Source organism: Pleurodeles waltl, chromosome 4_1, assembly GCF_031143425.1.
Source record: "Pleurodeles waltl isolate 20211129_DDA chromosome 4_1, aPleWal1.hap1.20221129, whole genome shotgun sequence".
NCBI lineage: Eukaryota > Metazoa > Chordata > Amphibia > Caudata > Salamandridae > Pleurodeles > Pleurodeles waltl.
This window is the reverse complement of record NC_090442.1, coordinates 282,790,595-282,810,431: the sequence shown is the minus strand read 5'-3', so window position 1 is coordinate 282,810,431 and position 19,837 is coordinate 282,790,595. Positions and strand designations below refer to the sequence as shown.

The 19,837-nt window shown below is 42.8% G+C and overlaps 1 protein-coding gene across 2 annotated transcripts in view; it reads left to right on the top strand.

The window, feature by feature from the left end:
- PTPRR (protein tyrosine phosphatase receptor type R) overlaps nucleotides 1–19,837 on the top strand; it is a 697,768-nt gene that overhangs the window by 624,313 nt on the left and 53,618 nt on the right. For both annotated transcript variants that reach the window (XM_069228339.1, XM_069228340.1), the window contains 2 exons: nucleotides 11,028–11,138; nucleotides 16,781–16,938. In XM_069228339.1, the coding sequence (XP_069084440.1) occupies nucleotides 11,028–11,138; nucleotides 16,781–16,938 (269 nt within the window). The remainder of the gene's footprint in view (nucleotides 1–11,027; nucleotides 11,139–16,780; nucleotides 16,939–19,837) is intronic.

The following is a 19,837-nucleotide window of genomic DNA, read 5'->3' as shown; positions in this document are numbered from 1 at the left end:
CGCACGGCCTTTGGCCATGCGCAGCAGCAGTGCGCTGCAGGGCCTGGCCTGCGGCCAGACTCTGCGGCCAACCCCCTTAACCAACCAACCCCACGCTGTGCACAGTCCTTTGGCTGTGTGCAGCGGGAATTGGCTGCAGTCTGTCTCTCTGGGTGTGAGAGGGTATCTCTGGGGATGAGAGTGGCTGTGAGAGTGCCTGTCTGTGTGTGAGAGTGAGTGCATCAGTGTCATAGTGGGTGAGTCAGTTTCTGTATGGGTGTGTGAGTGGGTGCATGAAGGTTTCAGTGGATCAGTGAGTGAGTGTGTGAGTTTGAGTGGGTCTATGAGTGGGTGTGTGAGTGTCTGAGTGGGTGTGTACGTTTCTGAGTGGATCTGTGAGTGGGTGTGTAAGGGTGTGAGTGGGCGAAAGAGAAATTGAGAGAGAGCGAAAGTGAGTGAGAGGGCGAGAGATAAATACTTTTTTAGGCTTTGGGGAATGATATACTTAGAATGAGATATTTCTTGACAAATTGAAAACAAAAATTCATTTGTCAAATAAAAAGAGTGAGATCACCTTTCATTATGTACCTTAATCTTTTCAAGATTGAAAATAAATTAAAGTAAGAAAACAACCACAGGCACACCTGGACTAGAACTCTCAACTTTCAGTGTGAGGGTCTGTGACCTTAACCATTATGCCACACATGAGTCATTGTTCTCTAAAGTCATTGCATGGAGAGACCTTTGCAATGACTACCTCTCTCTTCCATCCCACTATGTGATGGAAGAGAGCACGAGAGACAGAAATGAAGAGAAAGAGATTGACAGAGAGAACCTGAGACAGAGAGGGTGGGGAAGAGGTTTTTAGGCTTTGATGAATGATATAAGTAGAATGAGACTTCTTAGGACAAATTGAAAAGGAAAGTGTATTTGTCAAGTGAGATCACTTTTCTGTATGAACCATAAACATTTGAAGTTGAGAATAAATCAAAGCAGGGAACTGACCTCAGGCATACCTGGACTAGAACCCTCAACTGTTAGTGTGAGGTTCTGAGACCTTAACCATTAGGCCATAAGTGACTCCTTATTGTGCTTTGTCCAGACATAACCTTTGACATTCAGCCCACACACTTCGAGAGGATAGAGACATGAATGCTCCATTACTAGGAAGGTTTAACAGTCTAAATACTAGTAAATAAACAGACCCACTCTCTTCAGATACTAGGTTTTGAACCATCAACCTACTGAGTGACAGTCCAAGAGCTTTACCAGTATGTCAGAAGAGACTCTGTTCTGCTTTGCATCAAAATATAACTATAACATTCTAACCACACATCTTGCTAGTCTTACTCCTTCAAGTCATTGAATGGCGAGACCTTTACAATAAAAATCTCTTTCTCTCTCTGTCTTCTATACCACTATGGGATGGAAGAGAGAGAGTGACAGGATCGCAGGGGAGCCTCGAGGCCCCAGTGATCCTTGCCGGATCTCCACATTCTATGGGAGCCAGCACTGCTCCCCCAAGCAGGGAGCTGCTTTTAATAGCAGCTCCCTTCTTGCACGAGCAATGTTTTCATCTTTCTTCCCTGCACAAATATTTTCATGCAGGGAAGACAGATGAAAACTCTGCTTTCTGACAGCGGGAGCTGTTTGACAGCTCCTGCTGTCAGAAATCAGACTTTGTTTGCTTTCGCTTAGCGGGGGCTGTCAGCTCCCACCAAGCAAGGGCAAACAGCAATGTCCTAGGGGTGGGCAACCCAGGATATAGTAGGAGTCAGCCCTGTAGGTTGGCGGTCCCCAGGCCATCAGTTGCTCCTTGAGGGGGGCTGCGTGGCCCCCCTCCAATGAGTATAGCCCTAGTGGTGGTCCGCAGAGCTGTGGGGGGCCAGGTGGCCCCCTACACACATGTTTTTAGCCCTGGGGACGTGATGGCCCCCAGGGATTGTGGGGGCCAGGCACCCCCCACATTAAAATTAACAATGCCCCTGAGACTTGCCCCACCCAGGGGCTTGAGAATGACGAAGCGTGGGAGTCCACGCTTCATTTTCATTTTTTTAAATTTTCACAGGATCTACTGTGAATCACTGCAAAAACTGAAAAGAAATTGCTTTTTTGCTCTTGGGTTTCCCTCTGGGACCCCAGCACCAAAGCTAAGGGTGACTTTACCCTGGCCCCTTTTTTTTATTTTTTTTTACACTTTTTTCCGGGACTCAACTGAAGCCCAGTCTCAGCCAATCAGTTTTCAGCATGAGATCGTGATTGATTGCAAATCCTTCACGTCCCTATATATTCAAATTCATATTTTCGTTGCTTCTCTTAAACTACTGAACTCATTTACACCAAATAACAAAAAGGGCTCCTTCTGGACCAAGAGCTACCTTTGTGCCAAATTTTGTGTAATTCCGTCCACTGGTTGCTGCGCAATCGCTGTTCAAAATTCCTATGGAAACATTAATGGGGAAAATGTGTTTTGGCACCCCCTTTTTCTCTTCCTCTGCTTGACAGATCACCCCAAAACTCGCCAGACAGCAGCTGAAGTGGGCATAAATGTTTTGTGGGAAATTCTTTGGGACATATTGTGAAGATTCAACAACTGGCACCAAAGATATAGGAAAGTCAAAAAAAATGTTTTCTATAGAAACTAGGTCCTAACTATAACTACCTTGTGACAACCACACTAAGACATCCATCCATCCATCCATCCATCCATCCATCTTTGTTGCCCATATTTATTTGGTGCTTCTTACTAACAGAAACCCAGCACATTTCGGTCTCACAGCCTTGTCTACAGGTAAATTAGAATGGTCCCTTCACCATTTTTAAAAACATTATCAAGAGAAACTATCAACACAAACAAAGCACTTAGACATAGCAGTCGAAGACAGAAGCCATTACTGAATGTTTTTAATATAACCAGTCTTCCTAAATTGTGGCCATCATCACAGAAGTCAATCAAATTCAAATTAAATATGCCACTTAACATAGAATAATATAGAAACATACTTCCACCCAGTAATAATCATTTGTCAATGACTTCCATGTAATAAATTGCATTGCGTCCACATCATGATTGTAGTTCACATCAATGTAATGGAAACATTGCAGTAAGTAATATTGGCTTTTTAAGCAATCTTTTATCCTGATATTACCTTTCAGTTGTTTTTTGAGAGCACTATAATCAGACAATTAATTAACAATTTCCAAAAATCAGCACAAACCTCAATTTTGCAACGCACCATAAAGCCCAAGTGGGCATATCCGCTGGCATGATAACTGCAATATACAATTTCAATACAAGTGGGCTATAACAAATTATCCCCAATGATCTTATACAATCAACGAAATAACTTCCAATTGGATCTAAATAATATCAGCCCAAGTGGGCTAAAACAAAGGAGTAAGATATCTTAGCTCTTTTGTTAACTTCCTGTACTAGTGAAGGAAGAATCTGAATTGAATGTCCTTTCAACCAAGTTTCTCTGAGCTCAACCCAACCACATTGTGCCCCACGCTGTAGTGAGAGCATAAAGCACACATAAAGATAAAATCATCCTAAAAAGATAAACTCTGGCTTCTGAGTGGATTTAAATCACAGTAACTCTGTTCACAACATATAACCCCAACAGTGCTGCATTGAATTATATAATACTGATGACAAGATATCTAATGAAATGGATCCCAATTAACCTCCTAGGTGAATATGCATCTGCATTCAAACCCTCAGGTATTTTGCTACCCAGTTCCAAAATGTACTTAGATTCCACTTATTTTGATATTTGCACTCATCCCACCCCCTGGCCAGGATTGGTACTCTACCCAGAGCAAAGTATTTTAATAGATTCCTGTTAGAAATGGGGTCTTTGGTTGGCAGTCAGGTTACCCCCTGTCCAAGCAAAGACCCTCACTCTAGTCAGGGTAAGTCACACACAATCCAAATTATCCTGTGCCCACCCTCTGGTAGCTTGGCACTGAGCAGTCAGGCTTAACTTAGGAGGCAATGTGTAAAGTATTTGTGCAATAAATCATACAATAACACAATATAGCACCACAAAAATACACCACACATTGTTTAGAAAAATATATAATATTTATCTGGATATTTGCAGGTCAAAAACGATCAAAGGTGCAATAACAAAATGTAAAGATATCACTGAAAAGTGACATAAAGGGCCTGATTACAACTTTGGAGGAGGTGTTAATCCGTCCCAAATGTGACGGATATACCACCAGCCGTATTACGAGTTCCATAGGATATAATGGACTCGTAATACGGCTGGTGGTATATCCGTCACTTTACCTTCACTTTTGGGACGGATTAACACCTCCTCCAAAGTTGTAATCAGGCCCAAAGTGTCTTAAGTCTTTTAAAAGCAAGCAAAGTCTCTTTCAATCACAAAGTACCTGGTTGGAGTGAAAAATTTCCGCAAGGGGCCGCAGAGGAGGAGATATGTGGAAAATGGTGTGTGCGTCGGTTTTGCCCCTTCACACACGGACTTGTGTTGTTATTTTCCACAAGGGGAAGACGTTGTGTCGATTTCCGGCGCGCGGACGGGTCTCCTCTTCGGGCTGCAGGGTTTTCAGACACCCCGGGGTCTTTGCGTGGAATCCTGGGCTTGTTGACCAGCTCTGCGTCATTCCGGTGGGCGATGCGGGGACATTTCTCCCTCACGGCAGGCGCTGCGTCGATTTCCCCTCTGGAAGTCGGGCGGCGTTGTCCCAGGTGGGCTGTGCGTCGAAGTTCCAGTCGCACCGCAGGCGCTGTGTCGATCTTTTCCTTGCGAAGTCGAGCGGCGTCGTCCCGGTTCGGCGAGCGGTGAATTTTTCACCGCGGAACAAGCTGTGCGTCGAATTGTTCGCCGCACAAGGAGTCCAGTTGCAAGAGAGAAGTCTTCTTGGTCCTGAGACTTCAGGGAACAGGAGGCAAGCTCTATCCAAGCCCTTGGAGAGCACTTCTGCAGCAAAGCAAGTGAGCAGCAAGACAGCAGGGCAACAGCAATGCAGCAGTCCTCTGTAGAAAGCAGTCAGGTGAGTCCTTTAGGCAGCCAGGCAGTTCTTCTTGTCAGGGTGCAGGTTCTGGTTCAGGTTTCTTCTCCAGGAAGTGTCTGAGGTGGTAGGGCAGAGGCCCTGTTTTATACCCAAATGTGCCTTTGAAGTGGGGGAGACTTCAAAGAGTGGCTTAGAAGTGCACCAGGTCCCCTTTCAGTTCAATCCTGTCTGCCAGGGTCCCAGTAGGTGGTGTGGCAGTCCTTGGTGTGAGAGCAGGCCCTCCAACCTCCCAGCCCAGGAAGACCGATTCAAAATGCAGATGTATGCAAGTGAGGCTGAGTACCCTGTGTTTGGGGTGTGTCTGAGTGAATGCACAAGGAGCTGTCAACTAAACCCAGCCAGACGTGGATTGTAAGGCACCAAAAGATTTAAGTGCAGAGAAATGCTCACTTTCTAAAAGTGGCATTTCTAAAATAGTAATATTAAATCCAACTTCACCAGTCAGCAGGATTTTGTATTACCATTCTGGCCATACTAAATATGACCTTCCTACTCCTTTCAGATCAGCAGCTACCAATTCAATAATGTACGAGGGCAGCCCCAATGCTAGCCTATGAAGGGAGCAGGCCTCACAGTAGTGTAAAAACGAATTTAGGAGTTTTACACTACCAGGAAATGTAAACTACCCAGGTATATGTCCTGCCTTTTACCCACACAGCACCCTGCTCTAGGGGTTACCTAGGGCACACCTTAGGGGTGACTTATATGTAGAAAAAGGGGAGTTTTAGGCTTGGCAAGTACTTTTAAATGCCAAGTCGAAGTGACAGTGAAACTGCACACACAGGCCTTGCAATGGTAGGCATGAGACAAGGTTGAGGGGCTACTTAAGTGGGTGGCACAACCAGGGCTGCAGGCCCACTAGCAGCATTTAATCCACAGGCCCTGGGCACATACAGTGCACCTTACTAGGGACTTATAGGTAGATTAAATAGTCCAATTGGGTATGATCCAATGTTACCATGTTTAAAGGGAGAGAGCATATGCACTTTAGCACTGGTTAGCAGTGGTAAAGTGCGCAGAGTCTAAAAACCAGCAAAAATGAGGTCAGAAAAAGGGAAGGAGGAAGGCAAAAAGTCTGGGGATAACCCTGCAGAAGGGCTATTTCCAACAACCCCTATTACCATCATGCTTCTTCTCAAAATGGCGCACCACTGGGTACTGTAAATGCCTTTTCTGTATAGCGCATGTGCTCAAGTATACGTTTTTTTCGCAGGGAAGGTCATACTCCCAGTGTACAATTTCTCACAGGGGCAAAACAAAGCATATATGTATAAACCTGAGTGACATGTTAAGTATTTACCAGTGCATCTCACTGTGTCATCCAAAGGGAACAATAGTGCTTAACATTGTGGCAACATTTACACGCTTTAAGGCTCTCACATATGTAAAACTCCATCATATTTTTACCTGAATGTTTAGATTTACCAGTGACACTTTTTTGCACAATTTGTCTTTCAGTGAACTTTCTATATGGAAAGTACACTTGGGCAGGCCTCTGTTGTGTCAGATAATGTCTCCTCTGTACTCAATACACACCAATGCTTGTTCAGTATTCTTCTGATATCTCTGGCCTTGTAGCTAAAGGTGGTAATAAATCTCTTCTGTGAGACTACCATCTCATCAGCAGATTTGGGGGCTAGAAGAATTCCCTACTCACGCCCTTCGCTCTCAGTAATGCATTTTTGAGCATACCCTCCTTGTATCCCCTCTCCTTAAACCTTGTAATCATCACCTGTCTTTCCTCTTTGAAGGCTACATCAGAGCTACAATTTCTATGTGCTCACAAGAATTCCCCATAAGGGATGCTCTGAATCAAATTCTTAGGGTGACTGCTATCTGCATGTAATAATGTATTACCTGCTGTTACCTTCCTTTGTAGTTTGCATATAAATTTGCCATTCTCTACTATTATCTCACATCCAGGAACTCAATGCACACATGACTTTTGTTCCCCTCAAATCTCAAATTGTAGGTGTTGGTATTCAATCTAGCAATTAATTCCAATGCTTCTTCCTTCCCACATTTCCACACTAGTAACAAATCATCTATAAATCATAGCCAAAGGACTGCATGTGTGCTAAACTCATCAAAGACTACTGTCACCTGTTGCTCCCACCAGTCCATGAATAGGTGGGCATAGCTGGGAGCAAAACAGGTTTCCCGTCGCCGTACCCTATACTTGCCTGTACAGTTGATCATCAAAGGAGAAAAAAAAGTTATTCATTCAGTCATATAAGTAAGCATTTCTGTATGGCAAAATAAAGAGGGAGCGTGTCCTGAGAAAGTATCTGCATGCCTGCACCCCATCTTTATGTTATATGCTAGTGTAGAGACTTCATACATCCAGGGTGATCAACCATTAAACCTCCTCCCAAGGAACATCATAAATTCTTCTTAAAAAAGTTTTTGGTATCCTGAATGTATGATGGAAGGGAGGACACAAAGGGCCTTAAAATGTTATCTATGGATTGAGAAGTATTCTCTAAACGTGATCAGATAAATGACACAATCTGTCTCCCAGGGGATGTAGATATGTATACACACACACTTACATACAACATAACAACCAGTGCCAGTCACCACTGTAGTTTGTGAAAACATTTTTTGTTTTGCTTATAACTTTGACGCTATTTCACAAATCTTTACAAAAGTTTCCCAAAAGAAAGTCCATCCACATCAGCTTCAGGGTAATCCGTTAAGCAGGTGCCAAGGAAAAGGGAGGTCTCAAAACACTTTTTTGCCTTGCAATTTTCCACAGGAAAATTGAACAGCAATACCACAGAAACAGCTGTATAGAATTATACCAAATTTGTCAGAAAGCTAGATTTGGTAAAAAAAAGTGTGCTATTTGGAGTTTTATGTAAATTTTTTCAGTCATTTTGAGAAATTAGGAAGGATCCGTGGAACCACCACAATGCTTATTATGCCCCCCCCCCTTCCCCAGCAGAATCAAGGTGGATCAGTGGTGCAATAAAAAGAATTGAAAAAGATGGTTTTGCACCCAACCACATGCCCTGCACAGCCAAAGGCCATGCACTGCAGGGGATAGATGCCTGCTGAAGGTTAGGTGCAGGCCAGGCCCTGCACACTCCCCCTCACCAATCATGGACAAAGGCTGTGCACAGTGCAAGTTGAGTGCCCACAGAAGTTTGGGCACCCACTGCCACATACAGTTCAAGGCTGTGCATGGCAGGGGTTGGGTGCTAACGTGGTGTTGGGTGCAGAGCCTGCCCGCAGACTAGGCTCTGCACCCAATCCCACGCCACGCATGGCCACAAACATTTTACCGTACTTTTAAAAAACATAAACATTTATGGAAAGGGCAAAGTGATGCTGTAGTTAGGAATTGTAATAATAACTTCACATTAAAACAAACTTAGAAAAAAAAGAAAAGCTTACATGGACATAAAAGGTGAAAAGATCAGTTAAAACATAACATCCTTAACTAACAAAACCATCAGTTATATTTATCTCAAGTAACTGTAACCCACAGCCTCACCATGCACTGTTTGTACCTTCAAATATTACATCATTCATGACATGTTCAATGACTGCATTCATAACATCCCTAAGAAGACATAATTAATAACACTGTGCATGACAGGGGTCCGAATATATATGCTGGCGTGCTTATAAAAGTAACAATTTACCATTTTTTCCTGTCCTATTTCTGCCAAAGTGGCGAGGCATGCATTTTTATCACAGCAGTGTATTAGCTACCTATTTCATTGGGAATGGTCGGTAAGTCTGAGAGCATGCAACAATGGGGCTGACCTCTCTGAAAAACCACCTCCCCCAAAATGGTGGTCTTAGCAGCAATGCAGTGATATAGGACAACAGCATGCAGGCTTTGGGGACATCATGTACACTGTTGTCATGGCACAGCTAGCAACACTAAACTATGTTTCGGCATTGTGATGCTGGCACCTCTTTCTTGTGGACTTCATCAGGTCCACAGCAAAAACCACCAACTTTTAAACACTCTTACATTTTTTATTGGTACTGTTTATTACAACCAGAAATGTTAAGTAACACCATTTGGTCTTTCTGTACTCTTTGATAACCAGTAAAATCACCCTCTTCCTCAAAAAAGCCAAATCTTGATGAGAACTACCTAGCCAACTATTGGCGGCATATAACCTCCCTTGGCTAGGTAACCATAGAGAGCTGTGTGGCATGGGTACTAAATGCCTTCATTCTTAAAGCAAATCTATTTGGATAATATCAGTCTGACTTTTATGCAGGGATGATCATTCAAAAGTGCTGCACCGAAGTTGTAAACGATGTGTACAGCATTTTGAATGAGGAAGACTTTGGTAACCTACTCCGAGGCCTACTAGTGGCTTTAAACAAAGCTGACTATGGCAGGCTTTCTCAAACCTTTAAGTAACATATAGGCTTTTGAAATTATGTTCTTAGTTGCTTCCCTTTCTTTCATCAGGTGGTGATGACAATGTTATTTTTCTGGAAAAGCCAAAATGTCTTGCGGTCTTCCTCACGGCTTTATCCTGTATATTGCCCTCGTCAACCTGTAAATGGACTCACTACGCTTGGTCTCCAATTTCAATGACACTCATCTTCCTAAAAACCTTTTACTATGAAGATACTTTTCATTGAAACCTTCTTGAAGAGACTCAACATTAAGATGTCAGAAAACATTTTTGATTATAAATTCACAAAAAGCAGAATTCTTTCTGATACTCCCAAACATTTGAAATAATTCGACCTTGTTGTCTTGGACACATTAAAAAAGATAGCTTTTCACCTTCTCTTTCCATCTCTGTAAAATCCTTGGCTTGTATATAGACCATGTTTTAACTCTTATCACGCACATCAACCAGATGGCCAAGTCTACCAAAGTGTTCCTTCATGCCATAAAAAGACATAACACGTAATCTTACCTAATGAGCTGAAAACTGCTGCTCAAACTCTCACCATTTTCAGACATAGGGCCTGATTCGGCTTGTGGTGGTGGTCCAACTGTGGCAATCCTGGTGGTCCGACCACCAGATTACGATCCTGGTGGTCAGACAGCTAGGAGATTGCCGCCTCCACCGAGATCAGAGATTCTGATGGGTTGGCAGCTGTAAAAGTTGCGGTTAGCCATGGCGGTGCCGAGTTCGGCAATGCCGCGCTGATCACGACTTTCCTTGCTGCAAGTCTTTTCATGGCGGGCTCCATGCAATGAAAAGGCTGGTGGAAAGGCAGAGCTGGGGCTGCACGGGTCAGCACCCTTGGAATGGCAGACCAGGCACATTCCGTGGGTGCCTTGGCAACAGCATTGGCCTTTGCTCCCTATTATTGGGTCCTGAAAAGTATTTCATTATCTTGACTTGTAGTTTGTCATCTGAGCTGTTTCATGTATTCTGATGCAAATATACTGAGTTATAAGTAAGGCAGCCCACAGGATCACAATAATGATTTACTCTTATGTAGAGAATTCTCATATTAAGGAGGAAGAATGGTGGACGTCAGAAAATCGGGACAGCCTGTTCTGCATAGAGAGTAGACAGTTAAATAACATTAAACTGAGGCTAACAATTATTTCAGCCTTTGGAGAAGAGAAACTTTTTTCCCCTTTAGCATTTAATACTGCAGGTAAGACTGTTAGATGACTGTAGGCTTCATACATAATGTGGAGAATGTAAGTTGATTTATTTCCAGTATCATGAGTCTTACTTCAGGATCGTGATGAGCAGGCCAGGAAAAGGAAGGTCCCAGAGGCCCAGAGGGACCAGTTCACCTCTTCCCATCATTAGAGAACCATATTTCTGGTGCATGAACCATGTTTCTTTTTTAAATTGAACCCTGCATTCATTCACATTGTGTGCAGGCTATATGGTCGGTGATGTGACTTCTCTCCTTCTCCATATGACAATTGTATGCTGGATAGATCTGTCATATTAAACATTTATAATATGTGTGGCACTTTTTAGCTTCCATAAGTATACTCTTCGCTGGTTATGAACAATACCTTCAACAGTCTGCATTTCTTGTTTCAGAAATGTGTTCTGTACTGGCCTGAAAAGAGGGGAATATACGGGAAAGTAGAAGTTCTTGTTAACAGCATGAAGGAAAGTGACTACTACACAGTGCGCAGCCTTACCCTGAAGGTAAGTTTCAGATGCAAAAGGAGAGAAAAGCATTTGTAAATCGTAGAACATTTGGGTAAGATTAGCAAAGGGTGCTGCTCCGATGTATATTGTATAAAGTATGGAATCTCTTTAGACCAATTAATAAAAGTAGGTATTTCAGAAGTTTATTTTTAGGTGAACCACAGTGGGCCCAATTCATAAATTGATTCCTGCTTTGCAAAAATGGGTGTAGACTGACACAGTTGTAATCCCCATGGCGACGTGGTCGGATAAAGGTTCGGTTTTCCTTGTAAGTTTGTGATGCTACATACTTGTGAGTCTGTAGGCAATCACACACTCATCTCTGACCCTGGAAACCCTCATACGGTTACACCAGCAAAGGGTTGGAATAGCTCCCCTTCAGGGGAGGAAGGGAAATGGATAACCCCCCCAAACTTGGTTGTAGAATAGGGAAGGGGTTTCCCATTCGAGAAAAAGAAAAAATGCGGTACCTCTGGACATTGTGTGATTGTACAATGCATACAATTACACCTGGGAGAAAATGTGTTTAAAAAATAATTTGACTCATTCACTAATTCACATCGTGCAACTTTCCAGGCGTCATACTGCTGAGGTTTGTGAACAGTGGAAGACTGTAAAACTGCACTGTTGAGGAAGTACTTCTACAAATGAGGATTTACAAGACCCTTTGTGAATTAAGCCAGGTGTAACTGTTCGTCACTGCCCATGGACGTCCAGTTATCCCGTGGTCAGCAGTCACAGTGGTTCTGCCTCAGAAATACAGGTGCATGGTCAGCAGTCACAGTGGTTCTGCCTCAGAAACACAGGTGCATGGTCAGCAGTCACAGTGGTTCTGCCTCAGAAACACAGGTGCATGGTCAGCAGTCACAGTGGTTCTGCCTCAGAAATACAGGTGCATGGTCAGCAGTCACAGTGGTTCTGCCTCAGAAACACAGGTGCATGGTCAGCAGTCACAGTGGTTCTGCCTCAGAAATACAGGTGCATGGTCAGCAGTCACAGTGGTTCTGCCTCAGAAATACAGGTGCATGGTCAGCTGTCACAGTGGTTCTGTCTCAGAAATACAGGTGCATGTTGGACAAGGTAATTCAGCGACTCTGGCATTACCATCCTATTTTAAGTGAACACTTTATACTGAGATATGCGTACATAGAGCATGAATACACCATGGGTTCGAAACAGCGTGTTCACAGGAGCGGAATATGCCATGCGCTGTCATTTTCTGCCCACACTAGAAATGCATTTTCACATTCTCTTTAAACATCCCTGACCGAGTTATGAATTTGTGTGCATTGATATTTATGGGATGGATGAAGCACATTATTCAAGTACCTGCTGGATAAATATGTATTCCTATGACTGCACACTAACTCTAGATGGGGTACCAACAACAATGGAGGACAGACACAGAAGTATAGGACTGCCTTTGATTCTGAACTGTTCTTCAGCCCACGAGCTAACTTCACGGTCAGGCAGGCTCTATCCAAGTCAGCATTCCTAGGAAGTTGCTTTAGGCAGATCTCCATATAGACTTTTTATAGATCCTTGTTTATGTCTATCATGGATTATTGCAGTATTGTTTATACAGGCTTCACAAGGAAACAAATTCTAAAAATATAGAGAATCCAAACGCGGTCCTATCGTTTGTGTGTAACGAAAGAAATTTGCCATCTTCACCCCTGCCCCACAGGCACCACACCGGCTATCAGTTAAATACTCGATCAAGTTGAAACTTATCAGCATGAAGCACAAAGGGCCATATTTACAAGCCCCTAGCGCCACTGGAGCATCACTTTTTCTGACGCTCCAGTGGCGCTGTGCACTGCACCGCATTTACAAGGCGGCATTACAACCACCATGTAAATACATCACTTCACGTGCAGCACTTTACGGGGAAGGGGTGTGCAATGTGTGCAATGTGGGCAATCCATAGGAACACCTATTGCCTTTTGACGCAGCTCAAGATTTACAAGATTTTGTAAATTTGAGGCAGCACCAAAATCTAATGCATTCTGCAACATGCATAGAGAGAGCAAATCTCCCTTGAAGATTGTTTTTGTGCCAGAAGGTGTACCTTCCGGCACAAAAACAATCTCCTCCGCAACGCAGCCATCCTTGCACCATGGCACAAGGGTGGCTGCGTTGGTGCTCAGCCACAAATTTAGTGCCGGCACAGGGGGAAACACAGGGGTGCACCGTATTCTTGTTAATATGATGAATCCCTGTGTTTCTAAAGTGATACATCGCAATGCTGCCAATTTTGGTGCTGCACCAATTTATTGTAAATATGCCCCAAAGTGTTTTTGGCATGTGATCTGGTGTATCTCATTTGCTATTTAGTTGTCTGGGCTGAGTATAGGTGATACAGATGATTTCCTATTTTATGTTGGCTATTTCTTATTTTCAAGAGACAAAGCTCTAAAGTGAACGATTGTATTCAGACAACAGCAAGCATTAGCAAAAGCCAACTGATGGCGCTATGTCAATGCTTTTTTGTCACCACTATTGGCTTTGACACTGCAAGCCAGTAGCAGAGAATGCCCATCCTGAGAGGATTTCTTGCACATTCAAGCTGACGTGACATAGCGTGGTGTGATGCAACATGGGGACCATCTTAAAAAGTATAATATGTTGGGTTCAACACTTTCAAGATGGCCTCCATGTTGCTTCACACCGCATTGCATCAGGAAATGTGGCAGCTATGTTTAAATTATAAAAAACATTATTTACAGTACTTTCTAGATCGTTGCTATGTAGTATACTTGACACCAGGTTGCATCAAGCAATGTGGCACCATCTTGAAAATATAACAAATACTTCCAAGATGGCTGGATGCCACTGTTGGCTCACTTTTAAAAGCATCCTGTATTAGCAAAGTAAATATCTGTGGTCAATGTGGAGTGAGAGGGAGCAGTGGAGTGGGCCACAGAAGGGGAAGATTTTTCGAGTGAGGGAGAGAAATCCAGAGGAATGAGAGAAAGAGACAGAGGAGGGGGAGGGAGAGCCCTGTACCAAGGCACAGCATTGCTCCATGTTGAAGACTCAGAGGGAGCAAAGAGGAGAGATATGGGGAGGTTAGAAAATCAATGGTAAGAGTGTGAATGTGCTCTCTGCGCAGAAGCAGTGAGAATAAGGAGCAGATATTGAATGAGTAATGGAGGTGAAAAACAAAGAAAATAGTTCCATGACTCATCCATTTAAAATTGAGGATAAAAAAAGTTTTCCCCGGAGAGCAACTAACACCAACATATGGAGAGAAGCAATCCAGTCAAGAGCAAAGCACTGGGATAGACAAGAAAGCCATCCAATGATGAGGAAGGGACTGATCAAAACCTACTCTAGGTAGTAATATATGCAATGCCGTCTGTGACAGTCAGCTGTAATTGTAGCAAGACCGCAAAAAGTTACCTGAGACTCCCAGTGAGCGGGGGACATTTTTGCAATTTTCTTATCCGTGACACCATGATGCACAAAGTCTATCCCGACAGGTAACAAATCAATCAGTGATGGCATTGAAGGCTCACCCTTAATAACAAAGGCTACCTGACAACACGCTCAATAGTGGGTACCATGATGCAGAAAGGATTTTTTTTTTAACACAATGGGGCATAGTTACGAGTTGCACCCCTAAGCGCCCTCCTAATGCCATCATGTGTGTGCCATATTTTAAATATGGCGCACCATGGCGATAGTTAGGGGGCTAGTGTCAGAAACGTTTACGCTATAAAATATTCTGGCGCAAATCCTGCAAAGCACCCAGAGGCCCATTGTAAATAATGGAAGCCTCCTTTTAATGCCTGCTCTGAGCAGGCGTTAAAAGTGCTGAAAAAATGGTGCAAGGAAATCTCTGAGATTTCCTTGCGCCAGTTTTTTTGGCCCCACTAATGGGGGAACACCTCCTTTGGATACATTATTCCTGGCATAGGCATAATGTAGCGCAAAGGGTCACAAAGCGGTGCCATGCACGTATTGCACCACTTTGTAAATATAGTGCGCCGTTTTTAGCCTTCTAACCCCGCATTACCGTAAAAAAATTACACTAATGTGGCGTTAGAATGGCAGGAGGGCTCTTAAATATGCCCCTATGTGTTTAAAATGTATATTTGTATTGTCATCGGTATGTACGTACAGCCTGTCATCACTTACTGGAATTTGAAATAATAAATTGCGATAAATTTATAGTACCTGAGTATCCCTATGGTGATCAGTTCTATTATATGAGAGTGGTATTCATGGAACCGTTTTACAGACCATAGTGATTCCCTCATGGGTAATTTTGCGTTGTCTTTGTGATGTGTAGTTCGAACACTATTACGTGATCTGACAAGAATAGGACTGATACTTCCCGGAGAGAAAGGGATGGATTCTGGAGCTATGGTAGCGGAAGGACAGGCCCATGTAAAAGAAAACTTTAGTTTGAGAAGTTAAATAAAGCAGTGAGTTTATTGGTTTTTTTTAAAAATCAGTTTGTAAGCTATATATGCAAGTACCATATCAATAGCGCATGATCATCATTTTTGACAACAGTTTTGTTTGCCTGGATGAGCAGTGAAATGCCCGGGGTACCACAGATGCGACAAGAAATGCAAATATGAGGTATTCGGGTAGACAGTTGTGCTATACAATTTTGAGCATTAAGATGCAACCGATGAAACCTGATGAGATATCAGGTGCCCTTTGCTTGAAGAGTTTGTTATATTATGACTAGAGATGTAGGATGGAGACAGAAGATCAGAGGTGGACAATAAAGCAGTGTAAAGGGGGAAAGAAAAGCTCTGTTGAAATGAAGCTAGTCGTTTTGAGTGTCAGTTGAACCTTTGAGCATGAAAGCATTTGTTCTCAAAGTATAATGCCATTCATGGATCTTTTATGTGCATCTATATCAATGACTCTTAGATAGCAATCAGTGGTTTGTAGTAAAACCTGACTTTTTGTGAGTGATGTTCCTTTGGATGGGGTGTGTGTAGAAGTTGAGGATTAAAAGGGAAACCAAAAATAAGATCTGAGAAGATTTTAGAAATGCATTTATGATTTTGAAATGTCCTTGGGCTTTTTGCATGGAGCACACATTCAAATTTACACATATCATTAAGCTATGTGATGGAATTAAAGTGGCTTAATGAGCTGTTGTACTTTACAACAAAGCAGTGCTTGATTTGAAAAAAAGTGCAGAACCAAAGTTTTTCTTAGGACCCTAGAAGCCCGCCCCCTCCATTGCGGAGTGCAGCAGTTACCATATATCGCAGTTGTCAAGTAACAAGACTCTACCTAGATTTGATTCCACCTCATGAATGAATATCTCCTTCATTCACCTCCCAACGCCTCCTGAATCTTTCTTTGACTGTTGCAGGTTCTTTTACATCCCTTCACCTTGTCACTATTTTTCTAGATTTCTCTTCTTTTTCCATTTTATGTGTGCGCCCTTTCTATGGGTCACACTCTGCTGCTGAGAAGTCCCCATTCCAAAAGGAGTGCCAGATACCACCATGTGCATTGAATGGCACAAAGTAGGCACTGCCAACAAAGCCACAGTACTGAGAAAGACATCTCTTTTATGACTATGAGGATTTGGCAATTTAGTTGTAAGTTGTTAAGTAGACCAGTAAATAACTTGGAATGCGTCTTCTTGTGTTCACATTCAGCATGGAAGCCAATCCCGGACTATGAAGCACTACTGGTACACGTCGTGGCCAGACCACAAAACCCCAGACAGCGCTCAGCCACTTCTGCAGCTCATGTTGGATGTGGAAAAGGACAGGTTTGCTTCTCCAAGTGGAGGGCCCGTCGTCGTCCACTGCAGGTGAGATAACTTTACTAAGAAAACATCAACAGTGTGGCTACAAGGGAAAACTGATAAAAGGATACTTGAATTAGCTATTACATGTATTATTAATTCTGTATTAAATTGTTTAAAGAACATTTAAGTAAGCCATAATGATGCTGTGAGGTAGCTGCAGATTGTGACTACCTGAGATACGTAACACAGACGGGCTATGCTATGCACGTGTAGTTTCATACAAGTAATGCCATCATATTGCATTCAAAGGCATCTGGAAAAATGGACAGAGTGGTTGCTTGCTCTACCAGGTTTATATTGTTCATTTTAAATCTGTTGGATTAACAGCATCTTTAGGCAGCCCCATGCACCACATAATTGCACGCTTATGCATGTGGAAGAAAAGATGTTATCATGTGAAAATGCATTAATTGCTTCATGGTATATAAAGAGGTTTTTAACTTCTACAACCTCGTCACTGAAAATCAGTATCAAAATGGGGCTGTCACAGATCAGAACTGCATGCCGATAATGATTATTGATGCACGCCAAGTAAATCGAATGTCATGCTGTATTTCCTGCAAAATTATAGCAAAAAGCAATTTATAAAGTGCAACTAAACAGTACAGGGTGTCATTTTGAAAATGCACCAACAGAGTGATACAAAGCCCAAACTGTTAATTTTGGGTAAAAATAGCAATGTTGTCAGGATGCAATAATCCACTAGGCCACCAGACTAGGAAATTGGCAGTGAAAATGTCTCTGGACACAAAACTTTGAGTATTGTACACTCCTGCACCAGAAGCCAGCAGGTGACTACCTGCGAGAAATTGGGACTCCTCTATTGAGTTTTGGACATGTCTGGTTGCTGCAATTTGGATATGAGGCCGCATATTTTTAGGACTCATATTGCCTTATAATTGTTCAAACGAGATGCAATGGTAGTCTGCACAATTTATTTCAAACAGATGAGAGGAAGAAGGGTCTGATCTTCCTGAAGGCGTGGGGTAGTCCAAAGCAGGTCAATGCATCCCTGATGACTCAAGAAATAAGACACTGGGATCAAAAAACATGCCAAATTGTGGACCATACACTCAGATTTGGGAAGTGACCAAGGGAATATACCCACTTTGCTGTAGACCTTTTGAAAGGTGCGCCACTCAGTATCATGTTCTCAGTGTTATCAGAGCTGAGGTTCATGGTGTTCTTGGACTTCCAAGTTACAATTGTGGACCTGCAGTCAAAAAAACCTCCACAGGGTGGCCCACAAGGCATTTGTATTGTAAAGCATGTATTTAAATGGGATCATTTGAATATAAACGCTGTCTATGGGGACTGAGAGATAAATTAAAAATAGAAAAGCCAACCATCAACTGCATCACGGTTCGACCTGTAGGTTCAGTGATAAAGCACGCAGTTCACTAATGTACACTCTCTTCCCAGCTGCCACCATTAATGTTCTGCATGGGTGTTTTCACCTCAGTGTTAACCTAAAAATGTGTGATTCAACTTGTTTAACAAATTGAGGAAATGGAAAAAATACTAAAACTTCCAGCACAAGCTAATTAATGTCTATTTTCTTCAGGGAGCAAAATCATATTGGAAGTTTTCTCAAACACATTTTTACTCTGATTTTTTATTATGATTCCCATGTTCCTTTCTACCAGACTTTGGGCCCCATTATGAGTTTGGCAGACGGAAAATTCCATCCGTCGAACCCCGACAGGGTGGCCGCTGCCTTCACGGTGACCACCCCGCCAGATCTATAATGGGTTTCCTGCTAGGACAGCAGGTGGAAACTTAAATTTCCGCCCCACTGGCCTATTGGGAAACAGGCTACAGCATTGTCTCTGGCTCGTAAATGAGCTGGCGGCAATGCTGTAGCCAGCATGGTGCACCAGCACCCTCACAATATTCAGTGTCTGCAAAGCAAACAGTGAACAATGTGATTGTGCTGGTCAGGGGGTAGTGCATGGGCCACCCAGTGTCCCCCTGCACCTGTTCTCCACCAGCCTTTTCATGGCGGTGCTACCGCCATGAAACCACTGGACAGAATGAGGTCATAATCCCCAGGGCAACGCTGTTTGCAAGGCTGTCCTGGCGGATTAGGACCTCCGCCAGCACCAGACTGCTGGAATCCAAAATCCTACCGATGCTGGTGGTTCATGGGCAGTCCGGCCGCCAGGGTTGTAATGTGGCGGTCAGACCACCACATTGGCGGCGGGTCCAGACTGCCATCGTGAGTGTGGCGGTCTATAGACCTCCACGCTCGTAATAAGGTCCACAGTGTATTAAGGGTTCCTATCTCACAAGGGAATGCTTCTGGTTATTATGAATTGTTGGATTGTTTCAGCATTACCCCCTCTTAACTAAAACTGAAATTAGTGTTTTAACCAATATAGCTGGAACAATTTGCTGCAATACCTACTACAGTAGCTCTTCTTTTTTTTTAAAGTTTAGGTGAGCGGTGCACACACCCAAGTCATACCCAGTAGGTGCTATACCAGGCCAGGAGTACACCTTTGACAAGTTCTGCTTTTGTCTTTCGTTCTGGCCATATTTTTCCAGCTTGACGCATTTTATAAATGAATTGATATTTCGTTCCTATATCCCAATTTTCATTGACTTTACCTTTACTAACAATGTAATTCGATTTTGTTAACAACAGTGGACCATTTAGAAGAAAACTCAGCAAAAAATGAAACCATATCTTCATCTTGAAATTCATGAAAACTTTTACAAACGTTTTTAAAATTCTCATATGTTAACTTTGGAATCAATGCGTTAAATGGGATGAGGATGAATGATTGAAGAAAGTTGAGATTCAGCTCATTTTTGAAAATATTATCATTTTTAATTTAAAAGGCCCGCTATGTTCATTGCTTTTGGAAAAGTACATCGAAAGCTCAGCAGTGACAGATAC